This window comes from Aythya ferina (assembly GCF_964211825.1).
Source record: "Aythya ferina genome assembly, chromosome: 6".
Taxonomy (NCBI): domain Eukaryota; kingdom Metazoa; phylum Chordata; class Aves; order Anseriformes; family Anatidae; genus Aythya; species Aythya ferina.
This window is the reverse complement of record NC_140303.1, coordinates 35319966-35346668: the sequence shown is the minus strand read 5'-3', so window position 1 is coordinate 35346668 and position 26703 is coordinate 35319966. Positions and strand designations below refer to the sequence as shown.

At 51.1% G+C, this 26703-nt stretch overlaps 1 protein-coding gene across 1 annotated transcript in view; it reads left to right on the top strand.

Moving 5' to 3' along the window:
• Positions 1 to 23636, top strand: part of IGFBP2 (insulin like growth factor binding protein 2) — a 51076-nt gene extending 27440 nt beyond the window's left edge. The window contains exons 2-4 of the mRNA XM_084524685.1: positions 19453 to 19676; positions 20770 to 20910; positions 22312 to 23636. Coding sequence (XP_084380811.1) covers positions 19453 to 19676; positions 20770 to 20910; positions 22312 to 22479 — 533 coding nt within the window. The 3' untranslated portion in view covers positions 22480 to 23636. The remainder of the gene's footprint in view (positions 1 to 19452; positions 19677 to 20769; positions 20911 to 22311) is intronic.
• Positions 23637 to 26703: the final 3067 nt, after the last annotated feature.

Here is a 26703-nt window from a genome sequence, read left to right as displayed (position 1 = left end):
CTGTGTATCCCTAGAGGCCTGGCTGTTTTTCTTCTTTGATGAAGAAGGCTTTGGGAGACAAGATTATCTCTAAATGGGTTTGTTCAGCAAATTATACGCTGGGACCCCGTTGTCCTGAGGGGACCTCAGGTCAAAGTGGTCATCTTCAGTGATGATAACAGCATTTGACTGGCTCACCTGACTCAGAGGTAGAATGAGATTTATTGCTTCTAGGAGGTGGAGTCTGACCTTCACTCCTAGGGTCTTAAATGTTCCTGCAGGACCAAACCTCGGTCTCTGAAGCTGCTCACCACCTGGGAGCAACTTTCTCCCCATGAGGGTAAAGAGCCGATTATTGCCTGACTTTTCTTAAGGGCAAGCTGGAGACTACTGTTACCTGTTAATGTGCCTAGGCTCACGTACATTTTGGCACGTACACCTCTTTGATATGAGAAACGACTGGGTTGGGAAAATGCAAATGACTTTTTGCAAAATTGCTGAATCTTCTTGCATGGGAGGAAGAGGCGCACCCAAATTTTTCCTGAAAGTCCTGAGTTTGAGGAGTGTCTAACCTCAGCCACCTTCAATAATCACAGCGCCTGGTGCCAAGCAAGAACAATTTTTTCAGCGGGTAATGAGGCGATACCGTGAGGTGTGTTTGGTGCTGCGGGTGGGCAGAGGCAGCTGCCTCTCCTGGGGTTTTGCATGGGGTCAGCTTTGCTTAATATGCATCGCCTGAGATAAAAAGCAAGTCAGACACACAGCTCAGTGTTACTGCCTCGGGTTGTCTCGGTTTGGGCAGCTGCAGTGCGTGAGGCTTCTTGTGAAGAGGCAATCCTCAGAGTGAGGCAGGTGAGGTAATTGCCACAGATCTTTTCCTCTCAGGTTTCACAAAGCAGCTCCGGCCTTTGCAGGAGGTTGATGAGAGAAAGAAACCTTTTTTTTTTTTTTTTCTCTCTCCTTTTTATCCAACCTGTATGCTTGGAGATAAGAGGCCAAAGAAAAAAAAGGAATTATTTATGTGGTACTAAAAAGCACAGCATCGGAGCAAGGGACTTGAAGCGAAATATCTGGTGTGGCTATGTGGCTGTCCTTGCCAGAGTTACAAGGACTTCCTTGTATCTGCCGGCTTGATCTTAGCAGCCATTCTGTCAAGGATGGGAATTTTATGATCGTTTTTTATATTGTGGGATAAAGTGACTTCCTCAAGGTCTCATGGGGGGGGAGAGGGAGCAAGATAGGAGGGCTTGAGTCCAGTTCTCTGGACTCCCAGCTTGTGAACTTGGCCCCAAAACTATTTATGGGACCTTCATGATGTCAGGATTGACTCCCCTGAAGTCAGCTATATTGCATCAGTGTAAACTACCTTAAGCAGACTGTGGCTGGAGCCGTGTTAGCTGCTTCCAAGGACTTTACTGTGAAACACAGCACACACACAAAAAAAAATGGAATGGGAGCAGAAACAAAGGCAGTACTGAAAGCAAAGCTCTTTGGTCTTGTCATCAGTAACAAAGTGGGCACTGGGAATCTCTTGTCTACCAGAATTCATTTTTGTCTTAGTCTAATTCATCCTTTCATTTGCATTTTGCCTTTTTTTTGTGTAACGCTAGTTTTGATGAAGAAACACGCCAAAGCTTGTGACTTCCATGACAAATCCATTCACAGCCCCACACAACTTGCCTGACTTGTGTCCCTGTCTTCAATCTGTTTGAGCAAAAGTAGTGAAGGTATAAATTATCTAACGATTTTCAGCGAAGGGCCGTGACAGCCTGACTTTTTGGAGGAACATCCTGGTGATAGGATTGCTTGGAGGTATTCACGAAATACCTAGGGAGATGGCAGCTCATTTAAGCACCTTGGGAAATAGCCATGGGAGGACAGATAAAGAGCTGCAGCCTGTGAAATGAGGCGTAGCAGAGTTGGTATGGGTAGACCTCTGTAATGTTACTAGAAAGATAAATGTTTCCAAAATAATACTGCTGTGGGAGCTTAGGTATGTATCTTTATATCTAGGAATACACATTGGCAAACGCATTGTATTAATAAGGTAAAACAGATATTCCTGGATGGAATAGCCTGGATTTTTTCATTAAATAGTAACAGCACCAGCAAACGGAGGTGCTATTTTAGGTTTTGTTTTGGTAACTAGTGTTGATGTTACAGAAGGGCCTTGTTGTACAGAGGAATCTTGGACTTAGTGCTCATAAAATGGATTCCTTTTTAAATTAAATGGAAGCCTAAACAAAAGTAGGCCTGGAGCTAGGATACTTGTCTTTGAAAGGGCAAACTTTGAAAAATGAAAATCTGGCTGGTGAAGTCATCCGGGCAGGGAAGCACGGGAACTTGAGTGTGGAGGATGCAAAGCTTTCCTGTAGTTCAGAGGTGTGGAAACTCTCTGGACCAGGGATCCCAAGGAGAAGGGGAGAACTTGGTAGGAAAGGGCTCCAGGCTGAGGCTAGCGAGTAGCCACCTTAAAAAGGGTAGTTGGGACCGAGCAGCGTGTCTGCAAGGAATGGAAAAAAAAGACTAATCGGCAAAAAAGCAATGTCTTAGAGGTCAGGAGGGGTAGGGATGAAATGAGAATTGCCAAAAGTCAAGCTGCGTTAGGCCTGGCAAAGGAAATTAAAACAAATAGCAACAGGTTTCTCAGCTATATAAATAAAAAGACTTGAATCCGCTGTGCGGTGAAGACCAACTGGAGATTAAAGATGATCTAGGTATGGCTCCAACACGAACCAACCATTGCCTCAGTTTTCAGTACAGTCGGAGGGGATGAGGACATGGAAACCTTGAAAACTGATGGGAAAAACAGAAATCAAAATTGAAATTGGTAGGCGAGCAGAGGCCAGGAACTTTATAAAGGGACAGATACCAAAAAATCGCTGTGTCATGAGTACGGATTTGTAGGTCATGGTGTAAATAGCAGCCAAGGACCCAGTATTTAGGCTCCCCGAAGGTGGGGGAGTGAGTCAAACAAATATAGAGCTGTAAATCGGACAGATTAATGGATGACTGATCTTGTAACAGATCTGGAAGGAGGAGTAATGAAGGACTTGAAGGTAAGTGCTGAGCAGATGGAGTGCCCTGGGAGCTAAGCAGAGGCAGATCGTGCCAGGCTGAGCCAATACTTCAGTAAATGATTTTTTTTTTTCATTTAAAAATTAAAAAAAACATTGCCATGTGTCAGGTCTGAGTGATCTCTGGGAGAGCAGTAGGTACAAATGTGCATGAGATAGTCCTTAAAATGGAGCCAGAGGGAGTCAGTTTGGGAAATGGTGGGTGAGGGGGTGACAGAAGCTTGTGAGGGGATGGTGGGGTTTGGCTGCAGGGCTGCTGGCTGTAGGGGACCCCAGGGATAGGACTTCAAGTGGAGCTGGCAGTGGGTTTGCAGTGATGGCCCTGGTGCAAACGGTAGGTGTGAAGGGCTTCACTGGGTGATTGCACTGAAATGGGATTGTTACGGAAAGAGAAAGTTCAGGAAAACTTCTCAGGGTAAGTGATCTGGAGGGGTGACAAGGTCCAAAATGGGATAAAATGCAATCGCATGGGGTGCAGTAAAAGACCAGACCAGAGACTGATGAACAGGACACACGTTAGTAGGATCCATCTGTAGATAAGACCAGAGCATTTTCATCGATTCCAGGGTGAGGGTGGACACTCACTCGGGTCCCACTTTGCAAAACCCGGTCTCACCCAAATCTGTAGAGAAGCCTCCTGTGGGGCGAGGGAAGTGTTAACCCCTCTGAAGGCAGCTGGCGAGCCCTTGGCTGCAGTCACGAGCTTGAAAAAAGAATGGCTGAGGGCCGGCGCAGGTGCACGGAAGAGCTCCAGGGGAGCCAGAGCGTGTGCAATGGGGAGGGCTTGGCTGCTCCCTCGTGAGATGGGAGGAAAACAAAGACGGGGAGAGAAAAAGAGCACAGAGAGCTAGAGAGGAGTGCTGGCATGAGGACAGCATGCCAGAACTCGGCCCTAATGACATCCCATCTCAAACTTCTGCTGGCTGGAGCGCGCTCCTTCTAGGACATCTTCTCCAGCTGGCACCTCAAGGGCAGGGCAGCGGCTTTCCTGTTCCCACGTTGGGTGGTACCATGTGGCTGATGGCACAGGCAGGTCCCCAGTGCCTTGGGACACCTCTGCACCAATGCTAGGGAGGATTTTTTTTCCCTGAAACAATACCTAGTTATTTTTGTTCTCTTGCGTTCTCCTTAGTTTTGCAGTGCACAGGGAAACGGAGCGGTGACCTTGCCATGCTAACGCTCCTCCGGCTTGGCAAAAGGAGCTTTTGTCAGGGGGCAGGGGGTTGATAAAGATCAATATTTATCCACCAAATGCAAAATAAAATCGCTCGCAGAATTTAGGGTCTGGTTCAAAGTGCAGTTGGATCTACACTAAAGCAAGGTTCCTGTTTTGCAAGCAGTTGCTCTACTGAGTTTTGAAAGGAAATGGAAATGCAGAGGCTTTTTCTGCCTTTGTCAATGCTGTTTTCTGGGTGCAGGACTCCTATTTTCTTTGTTAAAAAAGATTTTTTTTCTAATTTTAGCAAACCAAGCAGTGTGACATAGTCTGACCTAAAGCAAGTTTCCATGTATGTATTTATTTACTGAGGTTTTATTGCTCAGCATTTCAGGATAACAGAAGTGTACTATGTGTTTATTTTTGTAGGCTCTAGAGTTTGCCCTGTAGCAAACCCAAATCACTCCAGCTTTGGGGGAGATAGAAGTGAGGAAATCTGTCCTTTGTGACCTTAAACTTTCAAAGAAAGGGGACTTAGGGAATGGAGAAATTGCAAGTGCTCAGAAAGCGAATATTTGCAGTGGGGAAAGGAGGGAAGATTTTTTAAGCAAAGCTCTTGTACAATGCCAATAACTAGATATGGTAAGGTTTAGGAAGCCTTGATAGTGAATTAGTTGCTCGAGAGGAGTTATTGGGTACATCCTTGGAGGTCCCAAGCCCCCAGCAGGGGAAAGGATAGCTGGCATCTCTGGTACTTGAACTGCAAATGAAATAAAAGCTGGCAGGAAAGAAATTGAGACGTGTCACATGCCTCGAAGGCCTCCTGAAGGCTCTTCCCCAGCTTATGGCAGTCCCGTGTAGATTGCTTTGGAATGATTTATTCCTGTGACTCAGGGAGGGTTGGATTTTAGGCATTTGCTTTTCCCTACCTCTGAGCTCCCCCAGTGTGGCTCTTCTGCCTTTGGGGTAAAGGAGCAAGATGCACTTCAGACTATTTATGGCTCATTCTACAGTTTCATTCTGGGAACATCCCAGGGAAGCTGATGGCTGTTTTGGAGCCAAATATTCATCAGCCTTCTGCCATTTTCCAGTTAATTTGTCTGCATGACTTCTCTGACTTCTCACACTTTCCACCACCTGATGCTCTATTAAGAGTTTGTTCCTTTGTCTGTTCCTGGGGCTGTCGTGTTGCATTGACACTGCCTCGTTTCCTGTCTGACTTAAGGATTTAGGCTAACCTCATCAATCGTGGCAATGGATCAAGGCCACTTTTGTGAGGAATCTGCATCTGGAGACCTCCATCCCATGCTCTGCTCCACGGTAGTAGCAGGTATGATCTGAGCACCATCCTTCCATCGAGTTACTGAGTTCAGCCCATACAACATCAGGTCTTTATTGTGGATGCATCCAGCTCGGGTGCTCTCGGGTTCATTTTCCGCAGCCTTAAGGCTTGAAGAAAGATGTCCTTGAAAATCTTGAGAACTTGGAAGTCAATGACAACAGGAGAGGCCATCACAGCCCTCCTGAAAACAGTGCCAGTGACTAATGAGCTGTATTGTCCAGGTATGTCTCATCCAGTAAATAGTTTTCATCTCAGCAACAGTTGTGTATTTGCAAGAGTCATCGATTCCTTTCTAGTCTTTATATACTTAATTATAGGTGAACTAAAATCTTCCCTGGTTGCCTTTCTATCCTCTGACCAATTTATCCTGCTTTTATCAGTGGTGCTCCATTACAACAGCAGAATTTGCATGACCGCTGCAAAACCTTCCCTCGGGCTGCCTGCTTGCTGCTCCTCCAGGCACGTTTCCGAAGCAGGAGGGAGATGCAGCGATGAGGGAGGGAGCTCCCCCTCGGCTGTCACAGCTTTGGGGTGTCTCTGGGTAGGAAGAACTTGATGTTGAACAGACCCGTACCTGCAGAGGGACCAACTCAGTGAAGCTGGTAAAAAATGAGGTCATCCTGAGGATTTTTCTTGCCCTGTACTCGAGAGGAAGGGTCCAAAATGCAAGCATGATGCTTGCAAGCGCATATGGCTGAGGCTGGCCATCTTGAGGTCTGTTCAGTGAAAACCGGGTTTCTCTGCCAAGAGCAACACGTTTTTCCCTTTAACCCTCAGCTTCCAGCTTCGGCCTGGCTGTGATCATCGCTGTTTGTTTGGTGAGGCAAAGCATGGCCCTGGCAGAGGAGAATTGGCAGAGAGGCCACGGCTGTGCGTTGGGACGTTGGGGGAAGTCAGGGATGGGGCAGGGGAGAAAGCAGTTGGGGGGGAAAAAGTGTTTTGGTGCAGAGCTGGAAAGTGGGATTTGTAATGTTCGCAGTGGTAAATAGCTAGTTAATTAATGCCAGATCGTCTGTTGGATGTTGTCTTAATTACTTCAGCCTGTGCCAGACACTGATATCCTTGAAACCTGAAAAATCCCACTAGAAGGTGCTTTCGTTGGGGCCCAGCCAAGGCGCTTTGCAGGCTTTTGAGAAAGAGCAGCCCGTGACAAGGATGGGTGCTGATGGGTTGGGGCTGTCAGGGCGGCGATGGGATGGCCCTGGAAGGGTGTCCTGAAATGTTGGGCTCTGTCCTGCAGAGATCATCGGGAGCTTGCGATAAATCCCTCGTGAGCTCGCTCTGGGGCGGTGTCCCAGCTCTCAAATTAGGCAGCGGCAAGAACTGCTGCTGCTGCTGTTTTCCATGTGCTTTGGCTTTGTTCCTGTGCCCTTGGCTTGTGCCAAAGCCTTCTGTACTTGTGAAAAGGCCGGGCATTTTTCTTGCTCTTTAAAGAAGAGGTGTCCTGGCTCCCAGCCCCTTGGGGAGGGCTACGGCTGATTTCGGAGGTGCGAGAGAGACCTGTGTGACATGCAGCAGGTGCCCGTTGCTTTCTGAAGGTCGCCTCCCGATTAAAGGGTCTTCAGAGTCCCTTTCAGCAACGTGAAGACCTGGCCCTGGGTGTTTGGGTCTTTCTGTTGGCTTGTTCTCGTGGGCCGAGAGCGTGCTGTGAGGCGGTGAATAGTGGGAGGAACAAGGAGGTCACTGCTTTTGTTTCATCGAGCATCCCATGGAAAAGATCGGGCATGGAAAAGATCATTCTTCTTTAGAAGACTGGGTATCCTTGTGGGGATGACTTGGTTTGGTCTTTCCGTGGTGGGTAGTGCTCAGCAGGATTCACTTGGAAAGGAAAAGAGGGATTTTCTGATGAGAAAGGTGTCCTCGCTTTGTCTGCGTGAGCCTTGCTGGATGCAGGGAAGGGGATGGGAGAGGTTTAGAAGTTGTAATTTGCTTGTAGCTTCCTCCCAAGGAGCCCAGAAGAACTCCAGAAGATGGGTCTGTTTTACGCTCCAGCGCATCCAAGTAACTCTGAAGCACACAGCAACACCCAACCGGGACAGCAAGTGCAGTGCTTAATTACACCGTGACCCCCCTTTACCTCTCCTGTTCAGTTGTTTATTCTCCTGGGCCTGAAATTTTGTTGGACTGGGGCAGGAAGGACCAGAGGAGCTCGTTCAGCTGCTGCTAGTGTGCCTTTTTTGCTTGCTTTTTTTGCTTTTTCCTTGCTTCAGGGGTGGCTTTTGTGCTTAGACATGGAAGAAAAGATACCAAGCAGCAGGGATAAAAGAGGATTGAACTCAGGACCGCAGCATGAAATCAAACTGGAACGTGGCATGGGGAAGGCTGGCAGGGCTTTTAATATCTTACTCTGGTAGGAAGGGGAGCAGGCAGGAGGACACGGATGCCTGCTTCCATCAGGAGAGCTGAAAGCTGGAGTTTGCAAGGAGGGATCAGAGCGGTGCTGGCTGAGCAGGGCTCTGTGTGGGTGGGTGATGATGGTTGGAGGGATGTGCTGGGGGATATGACGGGGCAGTGTCAAAACCAGGGTTCAGAGATGTGGTTGGTACCTGCCCGTGCCAGACACACGGTGGCCAGAAAAATGTGGAAAGATGCTGGGCACAGGTCCCTGGGAGGATGCCAGCGCCCAGCGGTGGTGCCCCGATTCCTTCCTGCAGGAGGGCCCCGCCGTGCTTTTCTCCTGGGAAGCATCTGGGGTGGCTTAGTGGGAAAATTGCCAACTTTGCAGCCAGTACTCATCTCTGTTCCCAGCCCCTGCGTGCCTGGCTGCTGCTCCTCAGCGGCAGAAGCCAGCGTCTTCCAGCACAGGAGCTGGCAAAGGGGCACGAAGGACCTCTGCGCTTCCTGGAAAGGATTTCAAGCACCCCGTGTGTTGGATGCAGGCTTCCTGAGCTGGGCTTTTCTGCTGTTCAGGCCACCTGGAAGGATGTGCCTGAGGAGGCTCACAGCGTAATTGTTTGTGAGCGGTAGCTGGCAGCAGTGCAGCCTGAGCTGCATGGATGGAGAGGGATGTGGGGGCTGTGTTTTGATTTCTGCTTTTCCTGTTTGTTGTAACTTGGCAGAGGCAAAGTTTTGGAGATGGCAGGGGCAGTGAGACCTTTTTCTTTTCTTTCTTTTTCTCCCTGGCTTGTACCGTGACACCTCCCGCCAGGTTTTTTTTTTTTTTCTCCAGGGCAGAGGAACGCTATGGGGAGATTGCATCAAGGCTCCGTGGTGTTGAAGTATGTACAGCAGGATAATTCGGGATGGGGTTCATTGTGCTGGGGGGAGGCGTCACGAAAAGCACGCGAGTGTCTGCAACGGGGCTTTTTGTTCCTGTTTCAGGTGGGATTTCTATGGGGAGAAAAATTTGAAAGAGTAAGAACAGAAAACAAGTGTCCCAAGCACTCTCCTCAAGGCCTGTTCCGAAAACGGAGATAAAGCAGCAATAAAGTCAAGTGCTCAGTCGAACCAGATGTACGCGCTCTCAAGCGCTCCCAGATGTGGCAACAGTGGCTCCGATGAAGCGGAGCTTTATGGACTGAGTGCGGTGGAGGCGGATGTGTGCGCCCGTGCTTTCTGATGGGGAGCAGCGCAGTGATTTCGTTTTTGGAGCTGCTGAAAGCCCTTGGTGGGGATGGGGATGGAGCAGGAAGTAAGAGGGTGCTTTAGGCAGTGAGGAGGTGAATGAAGGGCAGGTAGGGCTTGTTCAGGTGCTGTGTAATTCCTCAATGCAAGGCAGTGAGCAGCACCCGCTGCTGAGCAGCCCTCTGGGGTTTGGGGTGTTTGTGTGGGGGGAAGCGACTCATCTGGTCCGTGCTTAGACCATGTGCGAGGTTGGTTTGGACAGGGCATTAAACATCGCTGTGGCAGAAGCTAGCCAAAGCTGTCTGGTGTTCTGGGGTAAATGGCGAATGCCCGTCCATCTTGAAGCCAGAGGATCACCTGGCATTTCCTTGTGGAAGCTCAGTATTTTCCCCATTTGGTGTGTTAATGCAGATGTGGATGGCTTGCTCTCAGTGGGGGGATCACCCGTACCAACAGTTCGCCCCCAAAAGGGCTCTTGGCCACGAGTCTGGGTATATCTTCCAAGCCTACTTGTCCTGCAGGCAGTAGCCAGATCTTTTCAGCATCACCTGATGGGAAGGCTGGGGTGGAGCTGAGCAGGATTGCAGTGTGAGGGGTGCTGCCAGGATCAGGTGCACAGCAAACGTGCCGGGGCGCTTGGTGCTGAGCACGCTGGCTGGATGCACGCAGGATAACGCCCGGGGCTCTGTGAGCAGCACGCTGACTGCTGCACGTCACAGCTTCCCTTTCGGTGGTCCAGCTGCTTTATCACATTTGTCTCCATCGCTGTTTTGTGGTGGTCTGCGTTTTAGGCGTCGGGATGCCTCCCTCCTCCTGGAGAACGCAGCCGACTGATCTTCCTCTTTCTTTTCTTCCTTCCTTGACCGCAATTTTATGACTCTCTCTCTTCCTGCCTCTTGCTCGGTGGGAGTCTGCGTACTCCTGAGGTTGGAGCTTGGGCAGCTTCATGGGTGGCCCGAAATACGGCATCGTTTGGAAACGCAGCGAGATCCAGCCCCCTTCCCTTACTTACAACGGCAGGAGACCAGAGCAGTGACACAGCAGAGCGATGTGGCAGGGCTGCCTTGTGCTTATACCTCCCACCTGTGTGGGAGGAAACTTCCCCTTCTGAAAGCCGAATGCCATTGATCTGCGCGCGCTGTAGGCTTTGAAGTCAATGAAGGAGCGTAAAGGCAACAAGCGTGGCTGTTGTATGCCATCAGCTGCTATTCCAGATCAGATGATCTGCTGTAAATTGCTGCCTTCTGGTAGCATATCGGTGAGTCTGAGCCCTTCGTCACATTCCTGCATGTCTCCGGGTGTCGTTCAGCAGTGGGACAAATCGGCAGAGCTTGATTTTGGCAGAGCTCCTGTTTGTTTGAACAGTGGCTCCCCATCAGCGAGGACTTCATTGCCTGGTTTCTGTGAATGGTAAATGCATGATCAAGACCAGGGTCAATCCGCCTTGTGGTGGTCTTCGCCGTGAGGGTAAAATTTAGCTCCGTTCCTACCTGGGAGAAGGATGAAACAAGGGTTAAGGAAATCAAGCGAAGTGACTGCCAGAGTGAAATATTGTTCCAGGAACTCCATCGGAGATGAACAAAGTGTTTTGACATGACCTGAAATAATTGCAAAGTTGTTGTGTTTGGTCATCAAATGAGGGAAAAGCCACACGATCTGTGAACACCTCAACCTGGGGCTTAAATGTGGGGTCTGACAAGCCTGTGGTGGCCCCCACGAGGAGGGGAGGATCACGTCTGAGAGTGCCTGAGACAGCTGGGAGCTGCTGGTGGGCAGAGGAGACTTGCAACTAAAATATGACAGATGCTGCCTTTCCACCTACAGTTCAGTGCTCCGATTTTATTTGGAGGCAGTTGTGCTTTGCCTCTGGGGAATGCAGGTTCCTGGGGAAAAATCCGACCGAGGGTTGGCTTTGAGAGCTGGTGTGTTCAGCCAGGGGGTTGCACGGGGACAGTAAGTCCGGCAGACCTCGAGGTGACACTGGTGGTAATTGCAGCTGGGGTCTGGCAGGGTTTCTGAGGAGAAGGTAGAAAGGAATTACCATAATAATAGCGTGTTTTGAAAAGGCAGACTTTGAGGAAATGCGCAATGAGATTTGGGTGGGTGGTGAGGGGAGCCCTGGACCGGGCTGCTGTCTGGAAAACTGACTGTGGAAAAGTGAGATGTTATTTAAAAACTAGTAATACAAATGGCTGAAGTTCATTCCATTTGCATGCAATAGTCATAATAACTAGAGAAGCCAATGTGGCTGAGAAGGGAGTGGAGCCACACCGGAGATAGACGAGAGATGGCTCTGGCAGGCAGGGTGGGGCACTGCTCTGACCTTTTGAGGTTTGTATTTTTTTTCTCACTTGTTTTTCTTCCTGATTTTCAAGCTTTTCTACCTTTCTGCAGAGCGGAAGGTCAGATTTCTGGCACCCCTGCGTGTAGCCTTTCCAAGAGGCACAGGGGAATGCCGTTGTAGGTTCCTCTGGTTGCACGCTGTCCACGGCTGCTTCTGCACTAGCCATTGGTCTTGGTGGGGGTTGTAGTTGGGCACCAAAGGGCACAGTTGGGTTTACAGGGTCAGAGGACACCTTTCTGTTGAACTGAGCCATCCCTGAGGAGCTGGAACGGGTGGAGGGCACTGCTTGCCTGCAGAGGGAGTGCTTTTGTGACCATCTCCCAAACTTCGATGAGAAGGACCCAAAAGATTCCCTTGGCCACCTCCGTTTGGAAGAGGATGCCTTGTATTTGGTTAAAGCACCCTATCCATGAGGCGTGCTCCATGTGTTGGAAGACCCTGGTGGGTAGATCTGAGCAAATGATCTGGTAGCATGCCTTTCCTTGGTGCCTGTCTCCAACTAACTGGTGCCTACTTGATTGCCTTTCCAGGTTCAGGCAGCAACATCTCGAAATGGGACAAGTCGGGGTCCTGTATGTTACATTTTCTCCAAAAACCTGAGGGAGACAGAAAAGTTCAGAGTGAGTTTGGGTTGCACACGATTGTGTGTCCACCAGATCATTACTCCATCATTCCCTCCCAAATCCCCAGAGCATCTCTTCTTCCTTCTGGCCAAGCTGCAGAGCTTCATACCTGGGAATTGTCCTCGTTAGGACTTGAAGCTTCTGTGACTGCCAGCAGCTCTTCTCCTGCAGTAAAGAGAGATGCAGCATCCTGCTGCCAAACCGAGGTCACTTTAGATAATAATTAACTTGGGGGCACCATCATGTAGGCTGCAGAGAGGAGTGCTCACGTTGTCCAGACTACGTGAAGCAAAAGCCTCACTGGGCTCAGCTGATGCTGTGTTTCCTAACAAACTGGGAAAACAAAAGAAATTTGAACACAGCAGTGAAGCCTGTAGGAAGTCAATGAGGTGGTTTTGTGGTCTTATTTCGTTTTGGAAATTCATAGGAACTGAGGATTTAGGGGCTGAGCTTATAATGGGAGTTGGTGCAGGCTTTTTAGGGTGGCCGAGGCACTGAAGACCACAGGGACACCTGTGAGTGATAGAGGATGGAAGGCAGAGACATGGCCTGGTGATGTTAACAGCTCGGTTCATTCAGGCAGAAGCCCCTAATGACTAAGAAGTAGCTTCCCTAGGGATTTTACAGGCGAGGTCAAGGTCAAACAGGGAAGCTGCAGTGCAATTAATTGAAGCTTAAAGTGTTTTTGAGTTAATTCACTCGGTTCTGCTGGGAAGATTGCAGCTTTGCAGAGGGCTAATCAGAGAAGTGTGTTGAAAGGGCTGAGATACGGCTCGTTAACAAGGGGGAATGCTTTTATGGTGGCAGGGAGCTCGGAGAGCCTCACTCAGCAAAACCTTTCAAACATGTTAACGTTTCTTCCCCTTAGCCAGCTGCCTTCACACGTGTTGAAATCGTGCATGTGCTGCTGAACAGGAGCCTTGGAAAACATCAAAACGTGGTATTTGCCACTTTTGGGACTGGTGTCTTAGCAGCATCCTGGGAAAACAGTGAGTGAATTCCCCCTGTACCGCAGGATGGAGGTGGAGAAGGGCAAGTCAGCTCGCCCAAGGTGTCTCACTGTGTGGCAAAGGTAGGGACAAAGCCACTGTCATCAGCCGTGACCTGAGACCCTCTGGTTCTTCAGCCTTGGCATTTAGGAGTCCCGGGCATCTCTGCTGTAAGCACCTTCGAGGATGATGATTGCAGCTCTGCAGTTCCATGCTTGGGGGAAGAAGTGGAGGAGAGAAAAATGGGATTGCGAGTGGACGTGGGGTGAATGAGAGGACTGGAAAAGCATTTTTTGAGTCACCCAAACAGCGTTTTCCCTTATCGTTCTTAGCACAAAGCAAACGACTGGCATGGAAGGGAGCAGGATGTCACAAACAACACTTGTGGGCTGGCTTTTGGCAGGAGGAGGGCCGGAGCAGACCTTCCCCAGCGGTGGTTTGTGCTCTGCTGGGCCCACACAGAGTGGGCTGGTGATGTGCTCCGTAGCCCATCAGCTGAATCAGTTGGAAAGAAAGCTTAACAAAACAAACCTTGCTATTTCATCTCTCCAGCCTGGCTGCACATTTCCATGAAATGGTGGAAACTTACTATTTTTGAGAATTCGGGTTCCTGTTTGAGATTTAGTTGGCATTTGCTGACGTGTTTGTAGATATATTGGGAGGTGGAGGAGGACTAATAGGCAGTCATGCAAACGCGTGCACATGCAGAAACACATAGGGGCAGGCTGTGTTATTGCACAAGTCCTGTATCCTTGGGAAATCAGTCTACAAACATGATTTAAAAAAAAAAAAAGGCAATTTGAAATAAAGCCCAGGGGAAGGGACATTTCAGTCCCTCTTCCTTCTTCATCTGCGATCAGTTCTGTCTCAGCATTGCTTCAGTGCTTGCTCCGGTGTGCTGGAGGAGTCTGGGCGTGATGCAGTGCTGCAGGGCACTCTGCACTAGGTGTGGGTTTTTTTTTTCCAGCTTTGGACCCAGAGGGATGGAGGAGGGAAGGATGCTCCTTGTAGCCACCAAGAACTAGCAGAGAAAAGAGTTAAGTGACTGCTGGAGGCTGCGCTGCCCTGAGTCAATGTCCTGGCACTTTGCAGGAGCATAAAGCATTTCCTGCGAGACAGCTGAGCCAAAGGAAGGCACTGGGTGCCCCTTGGATCACCTCTCGGTGCCAGCGGCTTGGGGCAGGGACAGGAGCTTGTGAAGCAAGCCCTGGACAGGACATAGCGTTCCCTTCAGCGAGAGGTGGACTGAAAAGATCGGATGGCAAAAAAAAAAATAAAGGCAGTTTGGAGAGCCCCAGGGGAGCTCTGGGTGCTTTGTGGACAGCTTATAGTGGAGGTAAAGCCATCTATTGTAGAACAAAGTGGGAATTTCCTCAAACCCAAAACGGGATTCCTCCCATCTTGGTCTGATGGCTGTTAAACCTGGTCTGGATGTGTCTGGTGGGAGGGCTTCTTTTCTGCCCTACATCCCTTCTGCCTCCCTTCTCCTACGTTGCCCATTACTTGCACTCCCTCTGTGGCATTTTCCAGTCCTTTTTTTTTGATTTTTTTTTTTTGAGTGCAAAGAGTGAAACTTGAGTGACTGCCTTGGTTTATTCTGCCTCTGGAGAGTCACATCCAGCCTGGCTCAGTTACCTGTGGGCCTGGGCCATGCACCGATGCCCCCAAAGTCCCCCCCTCTGCTGTCAGCTGAGCCCTGCTGGACGCTGTGCCACTGCGGCGCTTCTTATTCTGGCAGCAATAGTGACAGACCTGGGTCCTTTTTGGGTTAGGGTGGGCCAGAGGCCTGGGGGGGACTTTGTTCTTGGCAGCCCCTGCCGCAAGGAAATTGCAACGCCGATATAATCCCTGCTGGCAAACGTTTCCTGAGGTATCCGAGCTCCAGGTCAACAACACCCACACCAGAGCTATTGCACAGGAACCTTTGCCCAGAGCTCTCCTAGAAATGCTTTGCAGAGGGATGAAGCAGAGGTCACAGAGGCTGCAGTCAGGGTTTGTCTGCTCCTTCCCCACCTTCCTGCGACTCATTCCCTGGCTGTGGTGCATGGTAAGGGTCAGGCTTACAGGCTCTGTCTGCTCTCAGGCGGTGCAGGACAAGGGCTGGGCTCCTGGCAGCTGGGATGGGAAGCAGAGCTCCTTAAAGTCTGTCTGTCTGTGTCCCAGGAAGAACACTTCCCTCTCTGGGGTCATTAATGGACCGTAAAGCTCTTTGTCTTCAGATGAGGAGGGATGGCTGCGGCAGGGAGATGCGAGCCCGGGGAGCATCCAGGCCATGAAGCTGAGGGGGCTGTAAGCAGGGTGTTGAAGGCCACTTGGTCAAAACTTTCTGTGGATTTGAGACCACAATCAGCACTTGGATGCTGTGTAAACACCCTGGATGGATAAGCAAATGCATGTGAAATTTCTGAGCAAGCAAGCAGCTGCCTCTCTGTGCATGGGGCTTCTTTCTCCTTTCTTCTCAGGAGCCATCAGGTCCTTTTTAAGCCCCTCTGTTTCTCCACCGTCTCGGTGGGGGTACCTGAAGGTCTTGAACCAGATTCCTGAAAACTTTAGTGCTGGAAATTAGTAGCCGCTTCTGAAAATGTTGGCGAGACTGCGTGGCTTGCTACAGACATTAGCTGATGGCCTTTGGGATAAACTTCCTCAGCCAAGTCCTCACCCCGTTGAAGCCAATGGGAATTTTCCTTGAAAAAGGCCATAAGGAAATCATTTCCTTGGCATGGAGAGGTGTTTCATGGGCTCCGCATTGGCGTTCAGGAGAACTTGGGCTATCTGCTTTGATTCCTGCCTCGCCGCTCCCGCCCTGCGTGGCGTGCTCTACCTTTTGATCCAAAATAGCACAGGAGATGTTTTCCACATGCCACAGGAAAATGGAAGAGCTATAAAACATAATTGTTTTGGAGTTCGGCACCGCTCTGTTCACGGATATATTTAGCGCAAATTGAAATTGGTCAGCGAAAGGGCGGCTGCCAGGATGACAAATGGATTAGGCCTGTGTATCTTAGGCGATCTCATGCCTGCCCATCCCATGCCGGTGGGGTTGGTGGGTGGCTGAATTGGTTCATAGATAGTCATAAGCAGACATGTACAACTCGCTCCTCTCGGCTATTTGGCTGTAAAAAGCATTGTTTGGCTCTTTGTTCTCCTAACCTCGAGGCTCAATGTCTCTGCTCTTGCCATGGCTGCCAGGCCCCTCTTAGCGCTTTGAAATGAGGCCTACCAAATGTCTACCCAAGCTAGGTCTCGTTTCATGAAGTAATGGTGGGCCCAGCCTCCTGTCCTGTCCCCTTCCCCAGCTGCTGGGAAGGGGGGATGTCCTGGTTGTTGGCTTGTGTGAAGTTGAACAAATGGGGAGGACAAAACGGGGGCTAAATCAAAATCAAAAAGTGCCATCTCTGAAAGCCTCAGCCCAGGAGGACTCCTCTTAAGGAGCAGCGCAGGCTTTGAGAGAGGGGAAAAGCTGTGCTGGGGCTCTGGAGTCTGCCCAAGGTGGATCAACCCGTCTCAGCGGTGTGGAGGAAAACTTGCAGTTGATAGCAGCTGGACCTTTCTGGCCTCGGCTCCAGGTTTGTTCCTGTGAGGGTGCCCGAGGAGCCAAGACCAACCTCTCCCGTCCCTGGGTGTGTTCGTGCACATGGGCTTGCACGCTCTGCTCCCATCAGGGGTTTTCTTTGGGCTGACATTTGTTAGCATTGGAAAGTGAGAAAAATGAGCGAAAATATTATCAGAAGCAGGTTTTGTGAATGAATCAGCCGACAAGAGGCTTACCAGCTTGCCTTGATTTACTAGAGCAGTGCTTATTTGGGCAGATGTCTATATATTTTAGTTGGAGGGAGGAAGGAGCGAGAGCTGATCAGGGAAGGCACTGCATTCAGCACGCTGCTCCTCGGTCACTGTGCACCAGCAGATTTCTGAATGGAGCAGGGGACTGCAATGTGTCCAAAACACTGCCTTGCTGCTGCTCTCCTCGTGGTGTTGGTCACTTCGTGGGGTCACCCAGGAGAGGACAAAAGACATTGAGAGGCTGAAAACCTCCTAAGCAGCTGGTTGCGAGTCAGCGCCTGGCAGGCCTTGCCCATCTTCTGCACGGTGCTTTTTCATTTGATCCTGTCTGAAGGGCGGCCTCATGGCCTTCTCTTCTCGCTATGTGTTTCTAATTAATGGGGAGACTGGTGGATAAACAGAAGATTCTTGCTCAAAATGTTCCTTGCCCAGCTCCTCGGATGATAGCCAAGGCAGCAATCGCCAGGCAGCAGCCCAGACTTTGAGCTCGCCCATCTGGCTATCAAGCCTCATCCAAATTCTTGTCTGGAACCGGTATTGAGGAAAGTCGTGGACTTTGCCAGATTGGTTTTGCCCCATGTTTGCTTTTCAGTCACTACCTAAGCAGCTAAAAACCTGCAAACCAAACACATTTAGTATTTCTGGGAAGTGAGACGATCCCAGTACTGGGAGATCTGGGGCCAAAACTGGGAGGAAGTTCAAAAGGATATTGGACAAATCCATGGAGGATGGGTCCACTGGTGGCTTTTAAATCCTGTGGATCAGATGCAGGCTCCAGCACAGAAGGGCTGTTGCTGCTGCTCTCCAGCACAGATTGGGAATAGTCCATCTGACACTTGTCCCCAGGCAGCTTCTGGTGGTCTGTTGTGGATGGGACGTTGGGGTTGGTCTGTCATCCAGCCTTCCTGGGCTGTTCTTCTGCCATCAGTCTGTAGGCAGCTGCACGTTTACTGAGTAATTGTAGACAAACTCTCCTTGCAATTTCCCCTGTGGGACCCTGGGGTCATAACACCTGCAGAAAAGAGCTTGGGAAGCTGTGGCAGAAATAAAACACTTCCTATTATGATTTTTCCACTCTGTGTCAAGATGGTACAGTTATGTCCTGTCAAAACATGATGCAGCTTCTAAAAGGAAGGAAATGTTAAACTTTTTAAGTGCTCTGCCTGCTTGGTCTTCCATAAAGCAGGGCAGGACCATAAATTAAGCCTTGTTACGTGAACTAAAGTATTGTGTGCCCTGTCATTCACAGTTTAATGTGACTTTGTACAAGTGTCTGAGGTGTCAGAGACAGTCTGGACTGTGTTGCTGATGCTTGGAGGCTGGGTGCTACAGTTCTCCTTGGTATGCTATGAAACTTCATGCTTGTCACCACTGTAGGACCAGAAGGGCCTGGTCTGTCACTGCCATCGTACCAATTGAGCTGCTGAAGAGCTATGTGTAGACACATTAGCTTGGGTTGTAATGAGAAGGGTGTTGTACATGCATATGTTGAATCATAATTTGGGCTGAAAAGGACCTCTGGAAGTCTTGGTCCAAGCCCCTGCTCAGAGCAAGGCTAGCTCAAGTGTTAAATCCAGCTTCAGTGTTAGATGTGGTTGCTCAGGTTTCTCCGTATCTCAGCCAGGTCAGACCACGAGTGCTGCCAGGCACCAAGGAGGAGACCGAGCTGTCACCTGCTGGAGCAAATGGGAGGATTTGAGATCTGCCTCCACTGTGAAGTCCAAAGGGACTGCAGCACTGCCGTTGTTGTGTCCTGCTTTGGCAAGGATCACCTACAGAAACAGCGCCCAGCAAACTGTGAAAATGCACAAAGCAGGGAACGGAGGAGGTGGGAAAAGCCTGGCGTTTATCCAGCTTTTCTGCTAAGAGATTTGAAATGGCTGAATTAGGTAGGGGGTCTTGTGGCTTGCAGCAGTGGCAGAGTCAGGCCCAGGACGTGTGGGGTTGTTCCACAGTGGGAAGTGGCCAAACGCAGAAGTAGGTAGGCTGCGTGCTCGCAGCTGGGTGAGTAATGCACCATATGACAACGTGAAAGAGGATACGGCAAGGACAATCACTGAAATGGCAGGATCTCTGAGGGAAATTAGGGTGGCCATAAAAAAAAAAAAAAAAAAAAAAGGTATTTTTGAAAGCAGTCCTGAGAATTTATTTTAGCACATTAATATTGAGCAAGTATTCCTGGAGATACTCTGGGGGATGATAGATGGACTCAAGGTATTGTTACTAATCACTGTGGTTTTTAAGTTTTGGAGCTGAAGCACACTTGGCATCACTAACTCAACTGGACTTCTGATGGGAAAATTACATTCTTCGGGAAGTAATTTAGAAGGTCAAAGAAAAACCAGAAAGAACTTCTCCAGCAGCAGCGATTTCCCCTGATCTCTAAACTGTCTTTTCGTGTGGTAATAACTCCAGAATGAAAGGATCTATTCTCACCTTCCAGATGAAAGGGCTAATGCAATTTAAAATTTTTGCATGCAAAGATTTTATGGCTTGGTAGCTGTCCATGCTTGAAAGCGATCCAGGATGGGACGAACATGTGAGAGAGTGCCTGGCTGAGCTTGACCCTTTCCTTCTCTGCCCTCTCTCTTGCAGACAATGGCGATGACCGGTCCGAGAGCATCCTTGCTGAGAATCACGTGGATGGCACCCCAGGGATCCTGAGCGGAGCTGGGGGCAGGAAACCCATGAAAACGGGCATGAAGGAGCTGGCGGTTATGAGGGAGAAGGTGAATGAGCAGCAGCGGCAGATGGGCAAAGTGGGCAAGCCCCATCACAACCACGAGGACTCGAAGAAGTCGCGGATGCCGACGGGCAGGGTGAGAGGAGGGAGCGTGTGAGGGGGGTGGTGGGGGCACGGGGACCTCACAGGCTCTCAGGGGGAGATGCTGAACGCAGAAGTGACATTTGCAGCTGCCTTTTAAAGAAAGGGAGAGAAAAAGAGAGGGGAAAAAAAAAAAAGAAAGAAAAGCAAACGTTTGTTTTGGCCCGAAGCTGGGGTTGAACACGCCATCTGATGAACTTTGATGTGCTGGCGAGGAGGCGTTATTTTCATTGCAGCTTCACCCTCTGACAGCAGGGCTGGAGAAGGGGGGTCCTGCTGGCTCAGCACCAGCCCCTGCAGGGGCGTGAGCATGCCCTTTGCCTGCAGCCTGGCTTTTGCACACCCTTTTTCCCTAAGCAGCCCCCGGGGATTTATGGCGGGGGGTTTTGCCTGCTGCACGACAGCCCCAGCGTGGATTGAGGGGGCCCTGAAGAGTGTTGTGGGGCTGTCAAGCAGCAGGACAGTGCCCGGTGTGCTGTCCCTGTCCTGCTGCCCTCCGGTTCTTGGCCATGGTTTCCCTCTAGTGGGCAGCTTGGTCAAGGCAACTAGGTGGCATAGGGCTGGAAAGCCACCCCAAAAGGTCTGTAATACTTCTCTATAAACACAAGGCATTTATGTGTGGGGAGTACAGGGGCAGACAGGAGCTTTTGAGAGCCTTTATCTCCAAGGAAAAGGCATGTTCATGGCCCAGTCTCCCCAGTGTGCGTTCCCTGTGCTTACTCCTGCAGCCCTTGGGTCAAATTTAGCTTAACTGGCTGATTTCTGTGGGACAGACGTGGCTCCATGGTGTGGTAATGGGGATATCATCATTTGAGAGAGTTTCCATGCTGTTACTGCTGCTGGGGGGGACGGGCAGACCCAACATAAAGCAGAAGCAGGCAGAGCTGCCTCAGCTGGGAGCCCAGGCTCAGGGCTGCTGCGGAAGCATCTCCGAGGCTTCTCCATTGTGCCTTCAAGGCCTGCAATCAGGTGTTGGGTTGGCTCTTGGCCACGTGACGATTTGGGGATATGATGCTGTGAACGGTCTCATTACACGGATTTGGGATTACATGGGTTGTTTGTCTTTCTGTTTCCTCGGCTCTTTTCAGACCCCTTGTCAGCAGGAGCTGGATCAGGTCCTGGAACGCATCTCCACCATGCGGCTGCCGGATGAGCGAGGTCCCCTGGAGCACCTCTATTCCCTCCACATCCCCAACTGCGACAAGCATGGCTTGTACAATCTCAAGCAGGCAAGTGGGACGAGCTGGAGCCCAAGCTGTGCTCCTAATGGCATCCCTCTGCTCAGCACGGCATAGAAATCCTCCTCTGCTCCTGGGGCAGGGAGCAGGTCCCAGGGGCCCTGGAAGATGGGCTGGGGCAGCTCTGTAAGATGCTGTGGTGCCACAAAGCCTCTGGGGGCCTGATTCAGAGCCAGGTGTTTGATGTCTGCAGTGTGAGGAACAGTCACAGACTCTAGGAGAGCATCATGTGCTGCAGGAGAGTCTGCAGACAGGAGAAAGCTCTCTTTGGCAGCAAAACACCAGCTGGACCAGGGCTGACCTGCATCAAAGATACCTATACGCAAGCACCCCTTCTGGCTATGTGGAGCTGATCCCTTGGAGGGATCAGGTGGCCTGCTGCTTTCACGGCTAAGCCTTTTAAGGACTACTTTCAACCCTTGATCAGGAATGCTTTTTTTTTTTTTGTATTAAAAAAGAGCAGGATGCTTTGAAATAATCTTTCTCTGTCCCTTCTCTTTCTGCAGCATGCAGATGTTACACGTTGACCATAGCTGCAGAAAAAAGAAGGGACAAAAATGCTGTTTCTCCTCCTGGTCTGGTTGAGGGCAAACAGGGCAAGCATGAGGCTGTTCCTAGTTTTTTCTCCATCTAGTTTCTAGAGCTGAGTGTTGGCTCCTCTTTCTTTGCTGGAAATTGGATGCCAACAAAAGCATTCCTGGCTGCTCCCACCTCCTGTGGGCTAGAATGAGATGGAGGGTGCCTGGGTGCGCACTCATGCTGGGGCTCCTTTTTCTACCTCTTTTCCTGCTTTTTTATCCCTGTGAACAAGGCTGTGTTTTGACCTCAGTCCAGCTGCAGAAAATGGCTGGAATTCAGCTTTGCAGAGCGCATGCAGAGCCTGGCCTGCTGGATTCACCTCTGCTGTGGGGGCTGGTTCCTGCTGTGCCTTGTTCAGGGACGTGTCTCTTGGGGATGGAGGGATGAGCACTGGGTACAAGGTGCCCGCAGTCCTGCTGGTGTAAGGGGTGGGTGATAGCAGTTAGGGCAAGAAATTTTGCTCTAAACCAAAGCCTGCTCTGCTTAGAGCAGGCTTTAGGGGACGGAGTCCAGGTCCAGGCACACTGTGGTCCCTGTCTCTGTATGGGGACAGGTTGGGACCCTGTTCCCAAACACGGTTGAGTGCTTCCATGGGGCCTAGCTGTTACGTTTAGCCCAATTGCAGGCAAAATGAAGCTTATGGAGGCCCTTTGTCAGCATATTTAATCCCTCTTTTCGCACAGCACCCCTAAACCTTGCTTAAATCCAAACCGTCTGCGCTGAATCTCCAGAGAAACCACACAGGGGTGTGATGGGGGTGGTCTTCTCCACGTATCTCCTCCGCTGACGTCTGCCCCATCCCTCTCCCTGCAGTGCAAGATGTCGGTGAACGGGCAGCGTGGCGAGTGCTGGTGCGTGGACCCCATCCACGGGAAGGTGATCCAGGGTGCGCCCACCATCCGTGGGGACCCCGAGTGCCACCTCTTCTACACAGCCCACGAGCAGGAGGACCGGGGAGCACACGCCCTGCGGAGCCAGTAGACGGACGTGATCCTGCTCGCCGTGGCCCTGGTGCTGGATTTGTACATGGGTTTCAGCGTGTCTCTTTAGGCTCTGGAAGAGACCAGGGTTGGGTCCCACGTTCTGCCCTCCTGCTGCCCGGCTCCTGGGGAGGGAAGGGACGAGGGGAGGGGAAGGGCGGTGGGGGGGGGGGTTGCAAGGAGAAGGGACTGCTTTCCTATAGTCTTTTGCCCAACGTCAGCCAGAGAACCGGTCTTTTTTTGCTCCTCGCCCCGTGGCCCTGCCCTCCCTGCTGCTTTGCGGCACCTTCTGCAGGCAAAAACCCTTTGCCATGGAGGGGAGGGGGGAAAAATAAAAAATAAAATAAAAACCAACAAAAATATCCCACTTCCCCCCCTCCATCCCTCCCTCCCCCGAGACCAAAGACTGTAAATACTGCTTCTCGTGTCCTGTTGGTCCTGGCGCGGGATGCGGTGTGGGAGGGAGGGAAGGAGGAGAGCCCCCCTTCCCAGCTGGAACATGCCAGCGCAATGGGGATGCGTCCCCCAAGGGGGCATCGCCAGGGGATAGAAACAAGACAGCCCCCCCCAAAAAACCACCCCTGGCTGCAGCCAGCCCTGCTGGTCCAGGAGGATGGGGCCTCTGGGTGACTGCGGAGCTGAACGCTTGGTTTTCCGAGGGGTTTGGAGGGCTGCTGCCCAGTATTTCTTAGGATCGGCTTAAGCTGAGGGAGCTAAAGTGAACTTGCCGGGGCTGGGTGGAAGGATGCCTGTGTAGATTTAGGATAACCAGCCAGGGAGTGTCTCTCTTTCTCTCTTTCTTTCTTTCTAGATAGGAAAAACTCATCTAAAACCTGCACTCCCAGCAGCTGCTCTTGTCCCTCCATTTTCGCTTGGGACAGGAGTGAGCATTTGCTATTCAGCACACACTTTTTTTTTTTTTTTTTTTTGTAAGTACAGTATATATCATGCTTTGTAAAGGCCCGGACACACACGCACCCGTCTGCCCACGTGCACGTTTGTATAGGTTAAAGCCAAGCAATTGCAGGCACTCTGAGAGGTTTTGCACTGGACATGCCGCTCTGAGGACCGATGTGTCTCTGCCATTACTTCACCTGTTGATTTCTTTCTGTACAGAACACACCGACGCTGAGAATAAATAACTTCCCCGTCGCCTAAGCAAGGAGATCTTATTTTTTTTTTTTCCTCCCCTTTTTAATATGGCTACCCTTTGCAAAGCAATTGCAAACATCCTTCTCCTTACATTAAAAGCAAGCAAATTGTCTTAGAGCTTTTTGCAGGACTTTGGGCAGGGCTGGGGGTGGGCATCGCTAACAGAGGGGTTGAGGGGCTGGTGCTGTCACTGTGCTGTCCTTGGAGCTTCTGGAGAAACACCACAGTGGAGTCCTCCTGCTGATATCCCTCATCTGGGGGCTTGAAGCTGGGTAAGGAAAAGCAAAAAGCCCCAAACTTTGCAGGAAAGGGAGCACTGGGATTTGTTGCTATTTTTTTCTTCCTTCCTGTCCCTATGTTTCACATCTGAAGTGGAAAGAGCATGGATGGTCTGTGTCTATTAAACCCCTTTTGTCCTTGCGGGAGTTTGGAAGTATCAGTGGAGGAGAAAAGGAAAAGACCTTGGGGCTGTGGTGGGAAGGCGATGGAGATGTGTGAGAGGGAGCAAGAACGTATGAGGGGAGGAACGCACCTGCATGCAAAGCCAAGTAACTGTAAAAATGATGCTACCTGTTTTCTGTTAACAGCCAAGGGTGTTCTGCTTTTTCATGTAAACCTTGTGCATGCTGGCTCTCAGCTGCAGTTTGTACTTTTTGTTTTGTTTAGGAGTCAGGAAGTTTTCTTTTGTTTTTCTTTTCTCTTTTGGAAAAGCTGAGCTGCATAAAGTTGGAATAAATTAAATGGGATGCCAGAAAACTGTCATCTTCCCCCCCCCCCCTTCCCCACTCCCCTCTATTAATAGAGCATGTTTTCTTGCCTGCTGCATCACACACAAATTTGGGCCTGTTTAGCTTTTGCCCTGGGGGTGTTGTAAAATGCCGGGCCCAACAAGTGACACTGGGAGTTTGGCTTTCATCCTCACTGGTCCCAGTTGTACGAGCGGAGAGGAGCTGGTGTCACCCCCATCCCCCCTCTGGGCCATGCTGCATGCGGTGTTTTTTTGTGGTTCTGCAAAATGCAACCGTGCCTTCGAGTCCTCTCAAGTCAGCATCTGGCCAGCACATGTGTGCGGAGACCGTTTCCCTGCCTGATGGCAGCCAGGTTTGGTGGAAAAGGGTGGGTGGTTTTGTCACACTTGGTTTGGTGGGGAGGGGATAGCGGGAGCACCCTGACCAGCCTCGTGCTTGCAGAGCTCCAAGGAAGGGTCCCTCTGCCCGGTGTGGGTGCTGCTTTTTGGGGTCGTGGCAGATATTTGGCCAAAGACTAAGGGTGAGGGAGCTCTGCTCCTCCCAGCTTTCCCAGCCGCAGTGTTTTAGTTGGTGCTTGTGCCTGACCATGCTGTTGGTTAGCCAGCAGATGGACCTGTTCTCCATGGCTCAGCCAGGTCTTGATGGTTTTGGTCTCCTCTGCCCTCTGTGTGAGGAGTTTCTGGGCTGGGCAGAGTGCTGCTTGGAGAAAAGTCCCCTGGCCGAAGCACAGCGCTTGGGACACACCACCACAAAACAAAGAATAACAACAAACCATGCTATATTCGGTTAAAATCGCGGCTTTGAGGGCAAGGCCCCGTGTGGCTGGGGTTAACCAGGGGCCTTGTGAGGAACGTGCTGTGGGTGGGCCTGCTGGGCCTTGTCCCTGCTGGGCCTGGGCTGCATGGCTGAGAGAAGGCCAGGCTTTGTCCCCAGAGGGATTTGGGCACCCAAATCCTGTATTTAGCTCTGCAGCTCAGGGGGGGCACCCAGAAAAGGCATGGGGTGGGGGGCAGGCAGAGCACCCTGCCCAAAGAGGGCTGGGGGTGGCAAAGGAGCCCAGAGCCCGGCCATGCCTGGGTTACAGTGGGGTCTACTGTAGGGCAAGGGGGGCAAAGAGCTTCTGGTTAGATTGCCCCAGCCTTGTGACATGTCCTCAAGGGTGTGTGTGCGTGCACGCACGTTTCTGCTGGGTGTCACAGCTTGGGGCTGGGCTTTGGGCTTTCTTCTTGCCCAGCTTTGTGTGTTTTGGGTGATGGGGTGGGAGGTCAGGGTGCAGGGACCCAGCCAGCAGCACTTGGGTATCAGGGAAAGCCCTGTGGGGTCTGGTGTGCACTGGCAAACTGCACTTCTAGTACAGCATACATTATACACTAGGATAATGCAAATAATATTTAATATAAACAACATAATGAGACAGTATGTGCAGCTCTAGCTACTCTCTACATCTGCCTGTAGCCATAGCATGGTGGTAGGGCTATGAATCCCTGTCCTGTGAGCTGGGGGGGTAGTACCCTCGCTTTTGGGGTGGAAAGCCTGCTTTCAGTGCCTTGCACGCCTGACAGCTGCAGCAGCAGCGCCTCCCTGCCCAGCAGCACGAGCAGCTCAGGCAGCAGGAGCAGCGCAGGCAGGCTCAGCGCGCCGCCTGCTGCCGGCCAGCTCCTGCGCTGTGGGGTGCCCAGCCTTGTGGGGTGACCCCACAGCCTGGTTTGGCCCCCAGTCAGTGGGCTGTGGGGTGAGCGGGAGGCAGAGCCAGCCCCCTGTGGTGTAGATGAGGATGGGGGGACGTGTTTTGGCACGCTCCTGGCGACCTACAGTCCTCATTTGGGGAGGAAGGGGGTGGTTTTGTGTCCTGCCTTGCTCTGGGTGCACAGGATGATGCTGGCAGCAGGGGTGGATGGAGGGCAGGAGGTGGGTGTGTGGGAAGACGAAGGGTGGTGTGGGTGGAGGGGAGGCTGGATCTGGCATGGGGAAGGACAGGGGTGGTGGGAAGGGGCACTGAGAGCTACCCTCAGGTCTCTGAGGACCACGGCCTGGCTGGGCTGCCCTGCAGGGGTGGATTGGGGATGCTCCTGGGGCGTTGGGGCAGGACTTCCCCTTGCCTGTGGTGTTTCGAGGCTGAAACATTGTGACCCAAACTATGAATCTGTTTGGGGTAGCAGCTGGGAGCTCAGCATCACTGGCACCAATCTCTCTCCCCAAATAACCTGGCAGAACCTGCTGTAAGCTCAACCGTGCAATTTTCCTGCTGCCTTAGCAGATTGCTCCGGAGTCTAAAGCTCTCCTAAAACCTTGCCACCACACCAGCCCTGCCCTGGTCCTCCCGC